A 21,492-nucleotide genomic window follows, 5' to 3' on the forward strand; every position below is an offset into this window, starting at 1 on the left:
TATGATGAGCTTAGGTAGATATGATGAGAGAGGTAGAGATGAAGAATCACCATATTTGTCTTGACTTGTAATAGCAATGTATTTTTTCCCCAAATTGTTCTTGGATATAGTTGCATCTTATGGATTAAGAACGTTGCAGTGCTGTTTTTCACTCATAGCTTTGTTTGGAAAAAATCTTTAGACAGGTTTAGACAGGCACTGGTGGAGTAGCGATACTGAATGGGAGCAAAACAGGATTTATCACTTAAGACCTTCAGACTGAATGCTTCATTTAGCCCTCATTTCCACATTAATACTAATATTAATACCACATTTATTGTGTCTAACAGAGGAGTTTGTTGTAAAAGCTGCCTATATATTACAGTGTAAATTTTAAGACTCTGTCCAAGCGTCAGGTTTCAGATAGGAGACAAAATGACTTGAGGTTTAAGGTAAAACATTTTTTTAGCTTGAGACAAGCTGTTTAAAACGCTCTCATCTGAAATGACTTCAACTAGTGCTACAAACTATTGGACAGTAAAGCTCATGTGACATTCACACTGCCATTCTTTCTTGCTTACAGTTTAGTTGTGAAGTCAAAGATGGCAGAATACAAATGAAGCTTTTACTGAACTATATGTGTAGTAGAGCAGCTACGACAGAGAAAATATTGCTGCCCATACCTTAGAGCTCATGTGTCAGACTCCAGTCCTCGCAGGCCAGAACACTGCAAACTTCAGCACGCTGCCTCATTAAACACACCTCATTCAGCTCATCAGCTAATTAGCAAGGCCTACATGAACTGAACTCAGAACATTAGATGAGGGTAAAGCTAATCTCCACAGCATTTTGGCCTGGAAGGCCCCCAGTTTGACATGCCTGCTTTACTGTAACTTCAGCTAGTGATGCTGTGCTGTCAACCTAGTTAGCTAACAAAGCCAAACCATCTGATGCTCAGGAGCCTTCTGCTCATCAATCACACGATTTTCCTTAAAATCCTTGATTACACATCAAAAAAAGCACACAATCTAACCCAACAGTGTGACACGAATAAATCATTTTGTATGATGTTAAAAATACCCATGTATTTTCTGGGTATATTGACAAAAACTAGCAGAATACAGCACACCTGTTAAACCTGGAAATTACCAGATGAGTTGAATCAGGTGTATTTGAACAAATTGCTAGGCTAAGGCCCTCCAACAGTGGAGCTTTAGAGATGAGAACATGTCTTACTAATCTCTCCACTCTGGATAAAAACCACGCCATCCCTAGGGAGAGTGCGGCAGAGTCCCACACTGACCTCCGAAGTACCTCATCTCACCCTCCCTCTTTGATTTCTCCTTTGATTCTTGCTTTTGAAAGCACCCGACACCCGATCAGATTCAAAGCGCGCTCGTGCTTTCTGATTCGACCTCAGTTCACTCCCTCTACAAATCGCTCTGACACCAGCTGGCATGCTCTGATGGCTGCACAGACATGGAGTCTGCCTCCTACAGCTGCCAACACAAACAAGCTCGGGGCCTGGCACCTCACACTCCGAATGGTGGTGGAACAAACACAGCCCTGCTTTAGGGTTAAACGATTCTCGGCCCTTTTGCCTGCTCTGGCTGCCAAATGCTGCTGGAGGGGAAATCTCTTCACCCTCCACAGGGTTTATTTATGAACAGAGCTGATCGTGACTTTAAACATAACCTCTGTGCAGAGTGCTATCGTTAAACATTTGGAGAGAAGGTGGTCAGATAATCAGATGCTCTCCCACTTCCAGCCTGCCTTGTGCCAAAAAGGTGTGCTGTCGTTTTTCATCCTAGGGCATACTGTCTTCTGCAGAAAGCATTCCTGGTCTTTTCTTAAATTACCCTGGCCATTTACCTCAGTATACAGCACATTTATTATGTTCATGGCATGAGTCTCAGGCGTGTTCATATTGCACTGTATTTTAAAGCCTTCATAAGGGAGGTTTCAAATCCTTGGAACCACCGGTGGTTCCAAAGCGCCCTTTGTCATATTCTTCATAACTTTCAGATTTCATAAGCTACAAGCAAAAGGTGGGAGTGGTATGAGGCTGTAACTCTTCTTTCCAGTCAAATAGATGATGTCATTTTAAACCCTTATAATAAAAGAAGCTGAACTGGGCTATAAACTGATGGCGTCTCTTCAATGATCTGCTGTGTAAAAATAATTTTTATAAAAAAAAAAATACAAAGAGCGTCTGAGATATTTAGCTTTCAGCAGTAAATTTTAAGCCTATAGCAGCATGTTTAGATCATTAAACACATTTTCTGGTAATTTTTACAATAAATAAATAAACCAAAAAAATTAGTTATTTCCTGCAGTTACTGAATAATTGGCCATGTAAATTCAGATGGACAAACCAAAATATACCCTCAAAAATATAGCCTCAAATCAAGGATGCAACCCTTCAGAATATCAGTTATAAAACAAAGTTCCAGTTCTGAAATCTGATTGGTTGAGCTGCGTTCTAAGCCACTGTCTTCTTCTTCTTTCGGCTGCTCCCTTTAGGGGTCGCCACAGCGGACCATCTGCCTCCATCTTGCCCTATCCATTGCCTCTTCTACTTTCACACCAACCATCTCCATGTCCACCTTCACTGAATCCATAAACCTTCTCTGAGGTCTACCTCTTCTCCTTCTACCCGGCAGCTCCATCTCCAACATTCTTTGCCCAATATATCCACTATTCCTCCTCAGCACATGTCCAAACCATCTCAACCTGGCCTCTCTGGCTTTATCTCCAAACTGCTCCACCTTCACTGTCCCTCTGATCTGCTCATTTCTAATCTTGTCCATCCTTGTCACTCCCAACGAAAATCTCAGCATCTTCATCTCCGCCACCTCCAGCTCAGCCTCCTGTCTTTTAGACAGAGCCACAGTCTCCAAACCAGACATCATAGCAGGACGCACTACTGTCTTGTAAACCTTCCCTTTCACTCTTGCTGCTATCCTTCTGTCACACATCAGCCCTGACACCCGTCTCCACCCACTCTATCCTGCCTGCACCCTCCTCTTCACCTCTTTTCTACACTGTCCATTGCTCTGGATGGTTGACCCAAGATATTTGAAGTCATCCACCTTTACGACCTCTACTCCTTGCATCTTCACCTTTCCACCTGCCTCCCTCTCATTCACACACATGTATTCCATCTTATCTCTACTGACCTTCGTTCCTCTCCTCTCCAGTGCAAACCTCCACCTCTCCAGATTCTCTTCCACCTGCTCTCTACTCTCACCACAGATTACAATGTCATCTGCAAACATCATGGTCCATGGAGCCTCCTGCCTGACCTCATCTGTCAACCTGTCCATCCCCATTGCAAACAAGAAGGGGCTCAAAGCTGATCCCTGATGTAACTCTACCTTCACCTTGAAACCATTTGTCACTCCAACTGCACACCTCACCACTGTCTCACTATCCTCATACATGTCCTGCACCACCCTAACATAGCTTTCAGCTACACCTGACTTCCTCATACAGTACCACAGTTCTTCTCTTGGCACCCTATCATATGCCTTCTCTAGATCCACAAAGACACAATGTAGCTCCTTCTGACCTTCTCTGTACTTCTCTACCAACACTCTCAACTGGACCTCTCACCTTAGCCTTGCTTCAACAACTCTTTCCCATACCTTCATGGTGTGGCTCATCAACTTTATACCTCTGTAGTTACTGCAGCTCTGCACATCACCCTTGTTCTTAAAAATGGGGACCAGTCCACTGCTTCTCCACTCATCAGGCATCCTCTCACTCTCCAGGATTTTGTTAAACAACCTGGTTACAAAGTCCACTGCCTTCTCTCCTAAACATCTCCATACCTCCACAGGTATGCCATCTGGACCAACTGCCTTTCCCTTCTTCATTCTTTTTAAAGCTGCCCTCACTTCCACCTTACTAATTCTCTGCACTTCCTGATCTACTATCTCTCCCCCTGTTGTCCTCCTCTCTCTCTCGTTTTCCTCATTCATTAGTTCTTCAAAGTACTCCTTCCATCTACTCAACACTCTCTGTTCACTCACTAGTACATTTCCCTCTCTATCCTTTATCAGCCTAACCTGCTGTACATCCTTTCCAGCTCTATCTCTCTGTTTAGCCAAACGATACAAGTCCTTTACTCCTTCTTTACTGTCCAGCCTCTCATACAGCTCATCATAGGCCTGAGCCTTTGCCTTTGCCACCATTCTTTTTGCTATGCGACTAGCCTCACAGTACTCCTGCCTACTTCCTTCATCTCTCTGGTTATCACACTTTTTCTTAGCTGCCTTCTTCTTCTGAATACTCTGCTGGACTTCCTCATTCCACCACCAACTTTCCTTGTCTTCTTTCCTCTGACCAGACGAAACACCCAACACATTCTTGCCAGTTTCTCTCACCACCTTAGCTGTAGTTTCCCAGTCCTCAGGTAGCTCCTCACTGCCCCCAAGGGCCTGTTGCAATTTTTGCCTGAACTGCCTGCAACCATCATCCTCCTTCAGCTTCCACCATCTAATCTTTGGCTCTGTCTTCACTCTCTTCCTCGTCTTTGTTTCTAATCTCATTCTACAGACAACCACCCTATGCTGCCTTGCTACACTTTCCCCTGGCACCACTTTACAATCTCCAATCTCCTTTAGCTGGCATCTCCTGCTAAGGATATAATCCACCTGTGTGCACCTCCCTCCACTCTTGTATGTCACCCTGTGTTCTAAGCCACTGTAAAATACTTCATATATGCATAAATCAGCTGAATTCTACATTAATGCACTCCGATATTAACAAGTGCACGAAATGTAGTCCTTATTGGTGGGCTTGGGCATCAGTGTGGGTATATAAAGTAAAACTTAAAAAAAAAAAAAAAATTTATTTTATTTATGATTAATTACAGCCCAAGATAAAATGAACATAAATGCCATAACTGAAGCCAAATGTACGTCGATACACTCAGTAGCTCCTGAAAGGGACCCTGCTGTTCAGATCGCCAGTGGAAGTTTGTCCAGTCCCTTTGTGCCAGAACAGAGCCCGCTTGTCTTTGCACATTGTCGTAGGTATATTATCATTCTGTTGATTTTTAGCTGCATGCATTGCTTCAGTTGTAATTAAATTGCTTTATTTTTTTTTCCCTCAACTTTGATGATCAAATAGGGCCTATTGTTTGTTGGGAATTCAATAAAATTAAATATTATATATATATATATATATATATATATATATATATATATATATATATATATAATACATTATATTATAATATTATATTATTATAAAATATAAAATATAATTATATTATATATATATATATATTTTTTTTTTACAATACCATCTGATTAATGTAAACACTAAAATATACATTATTTACATTAATTCTACAAGGCCCTGGAACCCCCTTAGCCATGGCGTTCCATTTCATAACTGTGGACGTTGCTTTGGGCTTAACTCCCTTATTACATATGCATTCATTGTGAAGAGAAGACGTATCTAACCCTCTTATATACTCCCTTATGTATTTGCTAGCTAGCTTAGTCTTTTAATTCTGGTGGCCCTACCAGTTCATTACACCAGTTAACTTATCTAGTTCAGGTTACTTGTTTAGAGTGAAACATAAATACAAGATGCTGGCAGTACCAGTACCATAAAAGGCCTGTATTTGTAATTATGTAATGTCTTATTATTGTATTATGTATCTTTCTACATAAAGATATGTAGGTGGGGCTGATCCCCGACAACAACCAGCCCAGAATTCTGTGAACATTAAAACTCAGAATTTCTGTGAAGGTTTACAGAATATGAAATGAAACCCCCAGAGGTTTTGCACTCTCCTTTGAGGCATCCTTTCCTGACCTACATTCTTTGACAATGTGAAATATTTGAGAAATGCCAGTCAGAGACGTAGCTTCAGATGTTATGCCTTTGAAGAACTATCAAACCATTTGAGCACCAGGTTTATCATACGTAGTCCTTTGTTGTGCTGGCATGAATAACATTTTGAACATGATTGCTAATTACAGGCTGTTTGGATAAAAGGGATATAGCATGGATTTATGAATGTAGGTCTACTTATTCTATAATGGTGTTCTTAGTGATATTAAATACAGGTTTTATACCTGAGGTCGACAGTTTAAATATTTTTTATAAAGCTTTTGTAACAGTACTGTGTTTCTATTATATGTCATAAAAACAAATACTTTCTGAAAGTCCTCTTTAGAACAAAAGTGTCCAATTTATTGTTTATTGGTATGTTTTTACATGTCCCAGTTGATTGAAATTGCAGTTTTTAGTTATTTTTTGCATTTTTATGTTTGATACATAACACAGTTTTGGGTATTCTGTAATGTATTCAGTTGCTACTCTGCTTCTGTAGCGTGGTTTTGAAGAATTGCTGTGTCTAGATCCCACCCCATGCTTATCCTTGTCATCTTTTATCTGGCGTCCTTCGCAGTCCTGCTTTCAAGCAGGTCCTGCGAATAAACATTTTGTCCCCAGTCAAAGAGCACAGCACAGTTAGGCCCAGTCGCCACAAGTGGCTTCCTTACAGGGAGCAGTTCTTTTTCATGTGCAGCTCTCATTATGTGTTATGGTTTTCCTGCTTTCTTGTTTGGGTTAGTGTGATGCAAACCAATACACCCCTCCTACTCAATGCTTGTATACTTTGGCAACTGAGCCTGGATAGTATCAGATAGTTATTGAAAATAGACCTTTCACTGACCCTTTGCTAGGCAACGCACCGTGCAGTTAGCACAAAGATTTGTTTTGGATCAGCCGGAAGAGACAAATGAAGCGATCTGCTAAATATTTGGCTGAATCCAAACTGATTTACACAAAGTTCCTTATTCCCTAGTTTAAGCTCTTTAAAACTTATCTAATCCGACCAGATCTGTGGCCGAAAAAAAATGGTTATAAAGTAAATATTCTGTAAATTTGCAGAATGCGTCCGTTTTTTTCAAAGGCTTGATTTCTTGAGCCAGCTGACATTGAGACCCATTCAAAGCAACCCTTAACTTTAGCAGAGTCACATGTTCAGCTTATTTAACATCAGAAGGCATCAAACCAAGATTAGCAAGACCTCCTATTAATCTTTGCCAGCCTCAGTTCCTTAGCATGATAAGATTTGCATGATCTGGGTCAGATGGCTAGAGAGCTTTGTCTGTAGGGTTTGATTTCCTTTCTGCTGATCACAACAGTGCTTGGCAGAGTCTGTCTCGCGTGACTGCTGGAACGGGCTGCCTCTGGACCTGTTCTCACTGCTCCAGGCTTTTCCATCTGCCCCTTCATGACCATTGGACATCCAGTCCTCCTGTCTGGCTCCCCATCAAAGGCGAGAGCACTTTGTCATCCATGTTGTGGATTAGCAGCCAAGTTGCTGTGACTGGGAAGGAATTAGCCCTATCTTTAACAAAGGCCTGCGATGGAGATAAGGCCAGTCGAGCCAACTACATCTGAAAAATCATAACAAAACATGATTTCTCTGCCAGTGTTTCACGTGAGCCATAGTTGGAGTTGTTTGCAGAGGGAAAACAAGAGGGCCCTCAGGTTTCCAATGAAATTACTATACAATAGAGGGCTTACCTTACAATGCCAATGAACAGAGATAAACTCAAGATAAGTGAGTTATTTAAAAACAGGGTACAACCAAAGCATAAAGTCCTGTGAACTCCCTTTCATTTATTTAATTTCAAGTCAAAATGCTCATTAAATTATTAATTTTTCAGTGTGTGCTTTGGGGATCTTTGGAAGTAACAGAAGGCAGCATGGATGCCACTGAAGCATTGAAAGAGTCTTAAAACTGTAGCTGAGACCAATATTTAATCATGGTGGAGAATTTGGGGATGTGTGGTGATTTGTTTTTGATTGAAGGAATCATTAAATCTGATAAGTAATATATAAACAAACTAATTTTAATATATTATGTAATATATAAAATCCATTCTATAGCAGGATAATAACCCCAAGCACATTGCTGGAAAGATCAAGCCATACTTTTCAAAGAAAGAAGCTGGCGTTCTGGGCTGGTCATCGCAGAATCCAGACCTCAACGTCATTGAATGCGTTTAGGAATACTTGGATCGTAAGAACCAGAAAATACAACCAACTTCTAAGACTGAACTTTGGAGGTGTGGGAAAAAAATTGTGAAAAGAATGAATGATGTAAAAAATGACAATGGTGGACTAAATACTGAAAATGAAGTACTTAATGGCTGTTTTGACTAGAAATTAAGTAAACACAACAGTGGTCTCTGATTTTTACACATTACAAAACACTTCCACTTATTTTTGGCTTTATAATTCTGGTTTAACATTTAATTATCTCTGCACTAGTTTCCTTTCCATTAGTTTAATCATCACAAAGTAAGACTCCCTCTTGCTGAAAGTGTTGGTTTGTATATTGGTGGTGGTGATAATGAGTTGCTTCAGTGTTTTCTCAGGAAATATTAGCCTACCTCCCACAAATGTTACCATCAGTTGTTTGTTAGCAAGTTTTGCGTTAGTTTTGATCAGGATAGTCTCTCGGTGGCCTCCGGCACACTCTGTCTCTGATTAAACTCTTGTGAGGAATTAGTCTTGGGCAGGCATAGCGGAGAACCGCCAGCCAAACAAAGTGTGTTTTGTAAAAACTAGATAGAAACACAGTTTGCTTTGTAGTCCAGTTATTTGTCTGTATGCCTACAGTATCTGAGAAGGTTTTTCAATATGTAGCTTTGAATCAATCAGACAGCAGACTGACTTTGGCCTTTATTTGAAGTGCAAGCTTGTTATTGCCTTCTAACAAAACATAACTATGAAGACATGATCCAAAATTTGGTATACCTCTCAGAGTATTATTGCTATTGTCAGGTTTTATTATGCTTTGAAATTGCCTTGGATCTGGACATCATAACAGAACTTATGACCGCTAGAATCAAGACTTTTGGATGTACTTATTTGGTCTGACTGGAGCATGAAGATCAATGCCCAGATGTAACTCTGTATAATGCTTTGTTAAGATAAAGGGACTTTTCGTATATTTTGATTAGTGTTGATTAGGGTTTTCAGGTTGACGACTTTTGAAGGTTGAATGTTCATGCTACTTCAATTTCTCATACACTAATGATTGGTTTCATCGCTAAAATGGATTGCCAAGGCAGCCAAGCCAGAACGGACCTCATATACTAATTTTTTTGGCTTTATTTGCATCATACCGATAAATATCTCACCGGCTTTTGTGCTGCTAATTATCCTACCATCAGTACGACATCTTGTTTTGATCCATTTTCTCATATCCCCTACTCACTCTGTTTGCTTTCGAGAAAGATGCAGTGTGGGTAGATGTTGATGCCTCAACACCTGGAAACTATTGCATGACCCTCAGTCACACAGATAATTGACTTAGTGCAACAATGAAGATTTCGTGTGGAATACAACCAAAGCAATTGCAAAGATGGCTGCCATCTGGGATTGTGGAGAATTTGCAAATGAAATCTTAGGGGCATCTCGACTAGGTGCAAATATTTGGTAGCGCACAGCAGCATTTTCATAATGCCCAAAACCAAAATGACCGAAAAAGACGTTTGAAATGTATATTTAAGGTTGGGTTGCATCAAGCTAACAAATAAAAGCATGGTCCAATGAACTGTGCTGATGATACAATCCCAAGTCTCATTCCTCTGGCTCTTGTTTTTACACACAAATCAGGTTTTGATCCAGGTTCACAGTTTACTGGTGACATGACATAACATTAATGTTTTTTCACGATCCCTGTACCATTCGCTGAGTACTGGTTGCAGAGCACGGTATTGCTTGACGCTGCAGTTACTAAGTTTAGTATATATAAAAACAGAAGATGAGTATTTTGTATACCATCAATAAAATCTGTGACCGTAAAAAAAACAAACTGGAATACAATTTGGCTAACGAGAAGGGCTACTTTGCAAGTATGGGAAAAGTTGAGTTGAACCTGATATTGCAAGTTTTATGGCTCCATCTGAACATCATAAGGCTAATAATTTTATTGGCAGTAGAAAAAGTTTTTTTGCTTTACTGTTTTTATTATTTTGCAGAATTGTTCTATAAAAGCAACAGGACAGCTGTGGTGACTGTATTAAGCCACTTTCCTACTGCATGGTACAGCTCGACTTGACTCGACTCTCTTTTGGTACCAGCTACTTTGTTTCCACTGCAGATACAGTACTACCTCATGTAGCTGGTTATCACAGTGAGACAGCCAGACAAACGATTGCTGAAAAAATGAGGGAAATACTACATCAGAGTTCATTCTGGTTGCTCAAAAAAGGCGACACAAGAGGATATGCTAACGTCAGAAGAAATGAATGCCATTTTTGAAAATCGTCCCCATCAATGAACAATACCACCCATTTGGTTGAGATTGCCAGACTTATGATAAAAATGCTTAATTAAATGCTCATGAGAGTTTGCACACCTGTAGCATATTGCTGCTGTCGGAACAAAACCTTGTATCTCCATTTTTGACGTTTTCCAGTTTTTGACATAATTTGAAAATGTCTGCTGCCCTTTATGCTGTAGGTAAATTTAATAATGAGTGGACCAAAAGAAACGGCCCAACATGGCTTGGAAAAATGTCTGGTTCCATTGACTTGCATTGAAAGTAAAGTGTGTTTTTTCCTTCTCCTGTAAAATTGTCATTTTGGAGATACGAGGTTTTGTTTTTCCGACAACAGCGATATATTGTTTATAGCTGCCTTGCTATTACAATTACTTTACACCCTCGTAATTCAAATCACAGCGATTTTCATGGGTAAAAAATAGTGTAGAACTAAATATTTAAGCTTGTCAGTTAACTACAGAGCACAACGGGGCCTTTAAAAAAAAAAAAAAAAGAAAAGAAAAAGAGAAAAAAAAAGGACTGAGTTTTCCCATAGAGAACAATGACTCCGGTCCAGGCCTCATCAGGATAATAATGCCAAACTACGAAATGAACAACATGTTCTCAGGTGTCTGTCACTGAACAGTAGAGAACCTACATGAGGGATCCACACATGCTGCTGTTCAGAGGTTATGGCTCAACCAGTGGAAACATGTTTTGACTTAGACCTTTCCTGTTTCCCCGCTGGCCTACTTTTACAGACTTGATCCTCCAACACCCAGAGATGAAGATGTTTCACCATTCCATCATTACTGGGACGTGGCAGTCCGTAATACTCTGCCCTGATGGTTACAAACGCTCAGGTCAACTCAAGTGCTGAGTTGTGATTCATTTGAGTGTTCCAAGATAACCACAAGACTAAACAGCTTGTAGCTGCCTGATTAATGCTGTTTTACACATTTTGTGAATGTGATAAATGTGCTAAAAGCCTGTTTGTGTCATATGCAAGATATATGATATTCACCCCAGGCTTCATGGTGCTAAACTGGCATAAGGCGCAACTGTGAAACATTACCCTCTAAAGCAATAAGCTGCTTTAAAGACTTTTCTTCACAATTTCCAAAAGCCAAACCAAACATGTTTAGTGAGCCACAAGCCGTTAGGCACTTGCAAGCTGCACTTCTTAACCACTGTCACATGCCCTACTTTTTGCCTTGTTATAGTGATGTTTTCATTGCATATCCATTTTAAGTGAATCCTCATTGTAATTACATGTACTACAAGTGATCAGACAGACCTGAGGTGTTCAGGGCAGGTCTACAACCCTCATGCAGGAAATGCTGGCAGGAAGCCGTTTTGTTTCCGGGAAGTTTCACTGAGATTTCCCAGCTTCCTGTTCTCACAACGAGTATTAATACGCACTTACGTTATATCGGATCAGATTTTAAGGTTCAGTGTTTTATCGTTTGCTTTGATCTACATTTGAGAACTTTTATTAGCATGTGAAAATTCTTTCGATTGGAATATTAACACTGAGTAACATTAGAGAAAATGGGTTGTGCCTTTAAACTGGATTATTCTAGATTGTCCATTATATGAAATCGTTTTCGATGCATTTGGTTGTGTTTTACGCTAATCTTGTTACTTCGTTCATAGCCGTGAGTTAGCTCAGTCTTAAGCCGCAGTCGCACTGTCGGGGGTAGAGTAAAGGTCTGGAGAGTACACGTGGTTTTGAAGGGAGTGTATAGTCAAGTAAACAGTTAAATTTATCTGGTTAACTAGGTTTTTTTTGGGGGGTTTTTTTGGCGCAACTGTGAGTCACAAGCAACATCAATACTGATTTATCCGCTTCGTATTTTCCAGAAAAAAGATACCAACAGCTTGCCTTATTTTTTCTATTGCCTGATGTTTCTAAGGTTTGCGAATTCGCAGTGTTAGAGTTGTTAGATTAAATTGACAATAAGTGAAATTTATCACTATGGGAAACATCTTTTTTTTGTGGTCTTGTGGTCTCGATTCAAGAGAATTGTTTTTTGTTTTTTTTTAAGCCAGATTTTACTTGTGTGTGACTGCTGCTTTAGAATAGTCCTACATATTCCTTTGAACAACAAACTGTTCTCCAAATTTACCAACTTTTCAAAGTTGGTACATTTTTTAAAGCTTATTAACTGTGCAGATTGCAGCAATGCCTTAAAAGGGAGTTCAGAGTTTCCGCATAACTAAATGTCTAAATTTTAAACAAAGCACTTCAGAGCGGTTTGATGTTGAAGTGTTTCATTGCAGAGAAATGTAGCGAGTCAGATTTGTTCACAGTGGTAATGATAGGAACCAGACATCCAAAGACTTTAAAGCCTTTAGATGCTCCATTGCAGAAAGCTATTACATGAACAGGTTATGAATATGCTGACTGAAATATAGTTTAACGATAGTTTTGAAAAGGTCTTTATTCGCCATTCATAACAGAGAAGTACTTGTTGGGCGCTATAAGGCAAAATGGTCAGTTTGGATAGAAAATGAAATGGTTGAATTTGCACGATGGCTCACCATCATTGTAAATAAATCCATGTGGATACGTTTCACTGCGATGTACTTTCATTTCACCTTAAACCACTCTGAATTGCATCTCAACCATTGAATTGTGCATAAATCTTGAAAGATCATTAGGGTTCACCTTTAAAATCCTTAGAAGGCTAGAGGCCTACATAAAAAAAAAAAAAAGTTATGACCTGGCTTGGTGCACAGTGCACTTAAAGGCAAACCAGCGGAATAGCTCCTGCTGCTTCAGGGCGTCTGAAGGTGTCCTGACGCCAGCTGCCAAAAGACAAACAAAAACAGCAAGGTTAGCTCCTGCTTTACCCCGATATAGCACTGCTGCAGCTTCCCCTCTCGCACATCCTGTTTGTCGCGCCGAGGCCCTGTCTCCTTTAGTGTACGCACACACACACACACACTCACTCACTATTACCTCAGTGTGTCCTGTGCCGGCTGATGGGTGAGGGCGAGACTGCGTGGAAACGTCGCCAGTGTGAATTTTCAGGGTGATTTCAGGATTGAGGAACATTACAATAGTTCCTAATGATGGGGTGCTGTCTTTTCATTAATCAGGTGAGTGATGTGAGTGTGAATGGTTGTTAGTACAAGCTAGTTTAGTACTAAGGATGGTTACGTAACATCAGTCATAGTTTGTGCCGTTTGTCGGTGTTTACTACATACTGTAGAAGATGCTGAAAGATGCTGATTGGTTTCTTTCAGAATAGCCATTTTTGCAAATGAGATGTGTGAGTGTGAAGAAACTTCAAGTGTAAAGAACCTTTATCAAAGATTCTGTACCATCCGGTACCATTCTAGAACCTTACATCCAAGCCAAGAGTGTAAGAAATTCTCTTACTAAACTAAATATAAGAAACTGAGAATCTGTTCTCAGTCTGTTCGCTTTATTTTTTTTTTCAAGTGTTTCAAGTAAACCTTGGTTGACTTACTTGTAATAAGTAAATCTGAAGAATCACCTGCTGGCTTTCACAATCAGGCTGCTTCAATTGTTCTCTGAGTGTACAAAAGTAGTAGCAAGAGCCTTTGTGTAAACCTTTGGACTCTTCATGCTCCCATAACAACATAAAACATTTTAACATCACAGTTTCAAAAGCTTTTTTTTCGTTTGGTTCCAGTAATATCTCATGAAATTGCTAATATTACATCACATCACATCAGGAAGTAAGTCACATACAAAAGTGAAGGACCACCCTTCATTTATTGGTACAAGTTATTCATTTCTCAGTTTTAGAAAAGAAAGCAGAAAACATATTTAACAGAATTGTACACCAACATGTTTTCCTGATGTGTTAACTGAATATAATGTCATAATTTTCTGTTTTTAGTTTGTCCACTCTTTGCCTTTATTACAGCTCCCATTATTTTTAGGGGAACCTGCATTCAGTTTTCAAAGAAATCTCCAGGAATATTTTTATTTTCTATTTACATTTAGAAGTTGGTTGATTTTTTTTCTGCTGCTCATGATTCGAGTAAGGGGGGGAGGGGGTGGGGGGGCAGTTCACTGTTCTGAGAACGCCAGCAACTTCTTTGTTTGAATTTGCACTAATTTTCTGTGAATTTTACAGTTACTAATAGGATTAATGTGTGAAATTACATCAATACAATAAGTAGTGATGGCAGTCCAGTATTATTTGTAGTTATCATTCAGTACCTGGTTTTGGCTGATGAGTGCATCATTAGGTTAAACCTAGTGTGCTGGTGATGGATGTGATGGCTGGCGTCATCCAGGAGAATCTGGAGCCAAACTTTAACCAAATCTTCAAACCAGCTTACAAAAAAAATTCTTTAAAATTGTTACTTGTTAATGCATTAATATTTGTGTATGTTTTTGTTGTTACATGGTGTTTTAACTAGTAGAAACACAATTGTTGTCCAGATGAATGGTCCCTTGTACATCACTGTAGATGTGTTTTGCAATAACTTGGAAGGCGACTGAGCTAATCAGTTTTTAGAACTGGAATTATCCAGTTTACAAAAGTATTTTAAGTAGTTTTTAAATAAATAAAAAAATAGGATGAACCTGCACAATTCTTTGAGTTATACTGTCCCCAGTGACATTTAAAATACGACAGTGTAGGCTGCCTTATGTGTTGGCACTGTGCTGATATGTAACCAAGAGTGAAACAGGTTATCTTGGAAAATACCCGTCTGGAAGGGAAAGTACATGTAGCATCCTAGACAAGCCAGAGACACCACAGTAACATCGAGGCGAATGTATGTAAATAAGTGTATGGTGAAGCAAAGTAAAAATGTTCACTAGGCCACCACATGCTGTGCAGTGTATATGGGCCTGTATACCAACTTGACCCTTTAAGACTGAACATGTTGCCTCTCATACATTTATGACACATTCCATTCCAAATTAAATTAGAGAAGCTGAGCTTCCTGACCAAATGTGTTATTGTGCGTCATACTTCCCTGTGAAATCTTACCCCCAAGCTACACTATATCTTCAGAGTGATCTGGATTGTTTGCCTACTAGATAACGGCTGATGTACAATAGAAAGCAGCCTTGACTCTACAAAGGCTTTTTGGTAGCCAACCAGACTATTAATTAAAAATTTTAATCTATCCAAAAGTTTGTAGACGCTTGCTCATCCAGTGTTTCTACTGAAAGTTATTAACAGGTAGTTTGTTCTCCTCTGCTGTAATAACAGCCTTGACTCTTCTGTGAAGGCTTTGCACTAGATTTTGACATTGCTGTGAGGAGTTGATTGCATTCAGCCACAAGAGCTTTAATGAGATGATGTTGGATGATCAGTTCTGGATCTCAAATGTTACTCCAACTTGTCCAAAAGGTGTTGGATGGAATTCCATTTCTCTAGATAATGGTCCACTGCTCCTCAGTTCCATGCTGGGGAGCTTTATACCCCTCTAGCCAGTGCCTGGCATCGGGCATGGCGATTGGGCATAGGCTCATATACGACTGCTCCAGGGCCTCCCATTCTATTGGCAATGCTTTTGCAGTTGAACAGCTGCTTCAGCAATTGGTGCACATGGATTTACTCATTAGAAGTAGTGTGGAACAGGGTGGAACAGACTTGAACACTGGGATGAAATATCTGCCCTTTTGCCTGCCTTTGCTTCCAGATGGACAACAGAAAAGCCTAGTATAGAGAATTACCCTAATAAAAACTAAACTTTACCCCAGCAGTGGCACCCCTTTACCCCAGCAGTGGCAAGTTTTCTTGTTATGACTTTAAGGATGACTTTAAGGTCTTGCTGCCTGGGAAACCGTAGAAAGAATACATAGACTAATTACACCTGGACCAAGTGAACAGCATCGACTTCCATTCATTCCATAGACATCTGCTCAGTAGCACATTCCAACCTGAAAGCCCTCAAATTTCCTGTTGTTGTCGGTCTTCACAAGTTATGTCGAGACACACACCAGTAGATGTGGAGATAACTACTCTCAAGTGATGACTTTTTTGTGCATACAGTTTGTGAAGAAACACATTAAACAAATATCCTACAGGAATGACTGGAACAGATGTACAGTCCTGGCTGTAATGAGGTTTTTAAACTATTTAGCCGTGTAGCTGTGTTTACTCAAAGTGACTTTCAGAGATTCCAGAGACATACTGAAATGCTCACTAACCCAAAGACATAAGTGATGGCCCTTGTTTAGCACAGTGGAATTAAATTAAATGCTATATAGTAGGGTCCAGAAGCCTGAGACCACTAGTGAAAATGCTTATAATTAAGTGATACTTTTTTAATCCCACAAATGGGGAAATTCCACCTTCGCATTTAACCCATCCATGAAGTGAAACACCACATACACGCTAGTGAATACACACACACTAGGGGGCAGTGAGCACACTTGCCAGGAGCGGTGGGCAGCCGTATCCACTTCGCCCGGGGAGCAATTGGGGGTTAGGTGTCTTGCTCAGGGACACCTCAGTCATGGACTGTCGGCACTGGGGATCAAACCGGCACCCTTCCGGTTACAGGGCCAGTTCCCTAACCTCCAGCCCACAACTGCCCCGAAAAGCATTTTGCATAATTAGCATTTTGAAAAGAAATGAGTAGCATTTTGAGAAAAGAGTTTTAAATATTTACATGACCTTCAGAATATCTTGCTGTTTGTTGTGTCCCCCTTTTGCTTTCATTTTGATTTTTCAAAATTCTCAAAATTTCCTTTTTTACTTCCGGACTTAACAGGGGAAAAAAAAATCACAAGTTTTCAGTGTGGTGTTGGACATGCGGACCCTTTTTGTATTCCTTGGGCAGGAAACTTACTCTTCATAGAAAGCATAAAGCTATGCTTTATCCAGAAGATGGATAAAACGGCTTTCACTTGACTTCACTTGCATCTTCCAGGAAACTGATGTAAACTTCCCATTACTCCAAAACAGCCAACATATTTAATGTCGGAAGTTTCCTTCTTTAATTTTGCCCCAGATGTCTAAAGCATCACGTAATTGCCTCAAACCATGTCAGTTTGCACAGTAATCTCAAATAGATCTATACGTTTTCGATATTGTATGACACTATATGTCTATAAGAATGGACAAAAATAGGAGCCATAATGAAATCTGAAATTTACCGTCTGAGGGATGCCGCCTCACATTTATTAGCATTCTAATGCATTTTGTGACTGACTAAACAAACCAGCTGAAACAACTTAAAACTATTAGCAACAAGCAGCTAGCAGTTTGAAGCTATAAGAAGAGTGTAGCCTACTGGAGGCCCCCTACACACAGCCTACCATGTTTAGTGTTATAGGCTTTATGGGATTTATGTAGATGCTGATTTTATAGTGTTTTTATAAAATTCTTGTAGTGTTTATGGGTATTAGCTTAGCTAAACTGTAGTGTGTAGTCTGTGTGTTAATTTTACACAATTACACAACTTTCTTACACTTATATAATAATTTAATTACATGAATTACATTGTATAGCTACATACAACAGCCAGTCAATGAGGTTTAATACCTATTTTAACTAAGCGTTTGATTTTAGTTATCTGTTAACTACATGAAGAGCTCCAGAACTAAATAGGATCAAAGCTAAACAAGCAAACTTCGGCCAACTGATTGTGTCTTTGCTGATCAAATATATACAGAGAAACTCAATCCATTTAATTTTTCACCAAATAGTTGCTGTTAGAATTCAGGAATCAGGAATGATTGCATTTGTGATTGGGTTTTGTAAATGTTGGTCAGTCAGTCAATTTATGTCAGCTTGGCTTTCTTTTTTCTTTAGTTCATTGCCACAAGACATCAATTTTATTTATATATTCTACACATTTTTTCGGTAATCTCTTTCTGAACAGAAAACAAACAGCCCCTGTAGGGTTTTAAGGCAGTGAGATCCTCCCCATCTGTGAGGTGCAGATGCACTCCTTGCTCTTCCGTGAAGAGCTTGGAGCAAAAGACTTAGTAGTGTCTGCACCTGCTCTGCTGCCCTTCTTCTCACCTTCACAACGACCCCCTGGAGGTGACACTCAGACACTGAGAGTGAGGGAGAGCAACCCAGTGCATGGTGTCATCTTAACAAATCACACTCTCTCCAGTGAGATGTTGCACTGATGGAGAACATACTATGTTTTCACGCTGGAACCTTCTGTATTTTTGTTAGAAGAAATATGCTTTAATACATTTTGGAATGTTATAATACATTATAATCAGTTTTGGTCAACATAAAAATTTCTGGCAATTTTGAAACCTTTTTTGTCTATATTCCACTTTTGTGTAAATAGTTCCGCCAGTCACATTTGATTATTCAGTGTTTTATCATTCTGAATCGTACCAGAATAGTCAAACTGAAGAACTTACAAGGGGAGCTCTGAGATTCCATCGTGCATAGAACCGTTTCTTAAAGAAGTCCAAGTGAATCATATTAGAGGTCAGAATAGTAAAAGTTGTGAAGTAAAGGTCAAGGATCTACTGCCTTCTGAGACGTCACATGTCATTGCTGTCCAAAGAAAAATGTGCATCTATAATTTTTTTTTTTTTTTTTTTTTTTTTTTTTCTGAATGATTTGAACACGGCAGCTGTTCTTTACATTGTCATTACAAAATCACTTGGACGAAACTCTCTTTACATTAACTCACCTACAGTTTGGAGATGCAAGCTCTTCTTTGGACAGTAATTACATCCTGGTTAGTCTTGTAATATCTGTGTGAATATATTATGACTGAGGTCAACTTTTTAGAGCAGTTTATCTTGTTGCATAATTGAAGTTCCCATATAATCACAGGATTCTTTTGTAGGTGCCCTTTAACCTCTGTGCATTCATATTACTATAGTAGGGGTGTTATCTAATTAAAATTTTTACTGACCAGTGTTACAGTTTAAATGTGATCAGTTTCTGTAAATGAAGCTCTAGATATACAATGTAAATACTCTCTGGACTCTGTGCAGGCCAGTCAAATTCTTCCACACCAAACTTGCTCATCCATGTCTTTATGGACCTACTTTGTGCACTGGTGCACAGTCATGTTGGAACAGGAAGGGGCCGTCCTCAAACTGTTCCCACAAAGTTGGGAGCATGAAGTTGTTCAAAGTCTCTTGGTGCTGAAGCTTTAAGAGTTCTTTTCACTGGAACTAAGGGGCTGAGCCAAATTTCTGAAAAACAACCCCACACCATGATCCCCCCTCCACCAAACTTTACACTTGGCACAATGCAGTCAGAAAAGTACCGTTCTCCTGGCAACTGCTAAACCCAGACTCGTCCATTGGATTGCCAGATGGAGAAGCGTGATTCGTCACTCCAGGGAACACGTCTCCACTGCTCTAGAGTCTAGCGGTCGCACTTTACACCACTGCATTCAACGCTTTGCATTGCGCTTGGTGATGTAAGGCTTGGATGCAGCTACTCGGCCATGTAAACCCATTCCTCGAAGCTCTGTACGCTGTTCTTGAGCTAATCTGAAGGACACATGAAGGGTGGAGGTCTGTAGTGATTGACTCTGCAGAAAGTTGGTGACCTCTGTGCACTATGCTCCTCAGCATCCACTGACCCCGCTCTGTCATTTTACGTGGTCGACCACTTTGTGGCTGAGTTGCTGTCGTTCCCAGTCACTTCCACTTTGTTATAATCCAACTGACAGTTGACTGTGGAATATTTAGTAATGAGGAAATTTCATGACTGGACTTGTTGCACAGGTGGCGTCCGATCACGGTACCATGCTGGAATTCACTGAGCTCCTGAGAGCGACCCATTCTTTCACTAATGTCTGTAGAAGCAGTCTGCAGGCCTAGGTGCTTGGTTTTATACACCTGTGGCCATGGAAGTGATTGGAACACCTGAATTCAATGATTTGGATGGGTGACTGAATACTTTTGGAAATATATTGTATAATTAAAATTGCAGCTTAAGTGATTTTAAAATGGCATTTTTAATATAAACGTGATTAATAGTTGAGCCCTGTGCTGTAGTTTGATCTTGTCCTGATTAAGTAAGGCAAATTAATGTTAAAGGGCTGAAGTGACCTGTATGAGCTCTATTCACTCTCACTCTATTCACACTTGAAAGACTCCTAAATTGCTCTTGGTTTGGGCAGTTCTACAGTTCTAGTTATTAGTCTTAAAATGTGAAAAGAATATTAAAAATGAATAAAAAGGAAAAAGCCTTTCATACAACAGCTACAACTGCTACAAAACATCTCAAACACACATGTCTCATTTAAGAACCATCTATTAAAAGGTTCTTTGGGGAATCAGAAGTGGTCCTTCTATGGCCACCATCCAAGGAAGTCTTTTTGGCACCCTTATTTTTTAAGTGCGCACAGAGGACCCTCAAGCTCTTTGGAGGAATGCGTGTTTGTCTAAATGGAAGTGCTTCATTAAGGTTGAGACTCCCCAGCCCCTCTCAATTGCAGTCTTTTCTCCCCCTCTGGCTAGAGGACTTGGCCCAAGTTACTGCAGTGTGTGTACTCCCAGTGGGTGGCAAGGGGGAAGCTGGAAGTCTTGGAGAAACTTCTGGGCAATGATGTTTAATAGCAGTAAGAAGAATCCGTGAATCAAGTTGTGATTCAGCAGCCAGAGATAGAACACTGATGTGCAAGGATGGGACATGTTTGTACAGTACATCAGTTGTTCACATTTTCACACCTGGAGTGTGGTTAGTGTGAGTTCAGAAGGTTGGAATGTGTGCTTTTGGCTTTTTAAAGGCTTGGACTTGTGTACAAGAGTCGCAGAAACACAAACTCAAGTAAAAATGTTGTTACTTAAATACTTTAGTAAGTGGACTAAAGAACTAACAGTTGCCTATGTAGGCATGAAATGAGCTTGATTTTCCCACAGATTTAACCTCTTATTCTCCAGGGTATGTTGTGGTTTGTCCATCTGAATTTAAGTGACCAAATCATAAGGCAAATTATTCAGTAACTGCATGAAATAACTGTAAATCTTTATTTTATTTATTTTATATTTTATAAAATCTCCCCTCAAATTAACAGAATGTGTTTTATGATCACACATATTATTATATGCTTACAACTTACTGCTGAAAGCCAAAAATCCTAGACGCCCTTTGTATTATTTTATAAAAATAATTTTTACAGAGCAGATCACTGAAGAGACGCCATCTGTTTATAGTTTATAGCCCAGATTTGTGGAAAAATGGGTCGACTTTCAGCAGAGTTCAGCTTCTTTTATTATAAGGGTTTAAAATGACATCACCATCTATTTGACTGGAAAGAAG

The 21,492-nt window shown here is 39.7% G+C and overlaps 1 protein-coding gene across 5 annotated transcripts in view; it reads left to right on the forward strand.

The window, feature by feature from the left end:
• arhgef3 (Rho guanine nucleotide exchange factor (GEF) 3) overlaps nucleotides 1–21,492 on the forward strand; it is a 129,099-nt gene that overhangs the window by 38,215 nt on the left and 69,392 nt on the right. Inside the window, exon 1 of one of the 5 annotated variants that reach the window (XM_017704869.2) lies at nucleotides 13,256–13,393. The exons of 3 other annotated variants lie outside the window; for them this stretch is intronic. In XM_017704869.2, coding sequence (XP_017560358.1) covers nucleotides 13,364–13,393 — 30 coding nt within the window. In that variant the 5' untranslated portion in view covers nucleotides 13,256–13,363. Of the gene's footprint in view, nucleotides 1–13,255; nucleotides 13,394–21,492 lie in introns of those variants that run through there. One more of the 5 variants, XM_037532468.1, reaches the window with a different exon arrangement.

Source organism: Pygocentrus nattereri, chromosome 21 (genome assembly GCF_015220715.1).
Source record: "Pygocentrus nattereri isolate fPygNat1 chromosome 21, fPygNat1.pri, whole genome shotgun sequence".
Taxonomy (NCBI): Eukaryota; Metazoa; Chordata; class Actinopteri; order Characiformes; family Serrasalmidae; genus Pygocentrus; species Pygocentrus nattereri.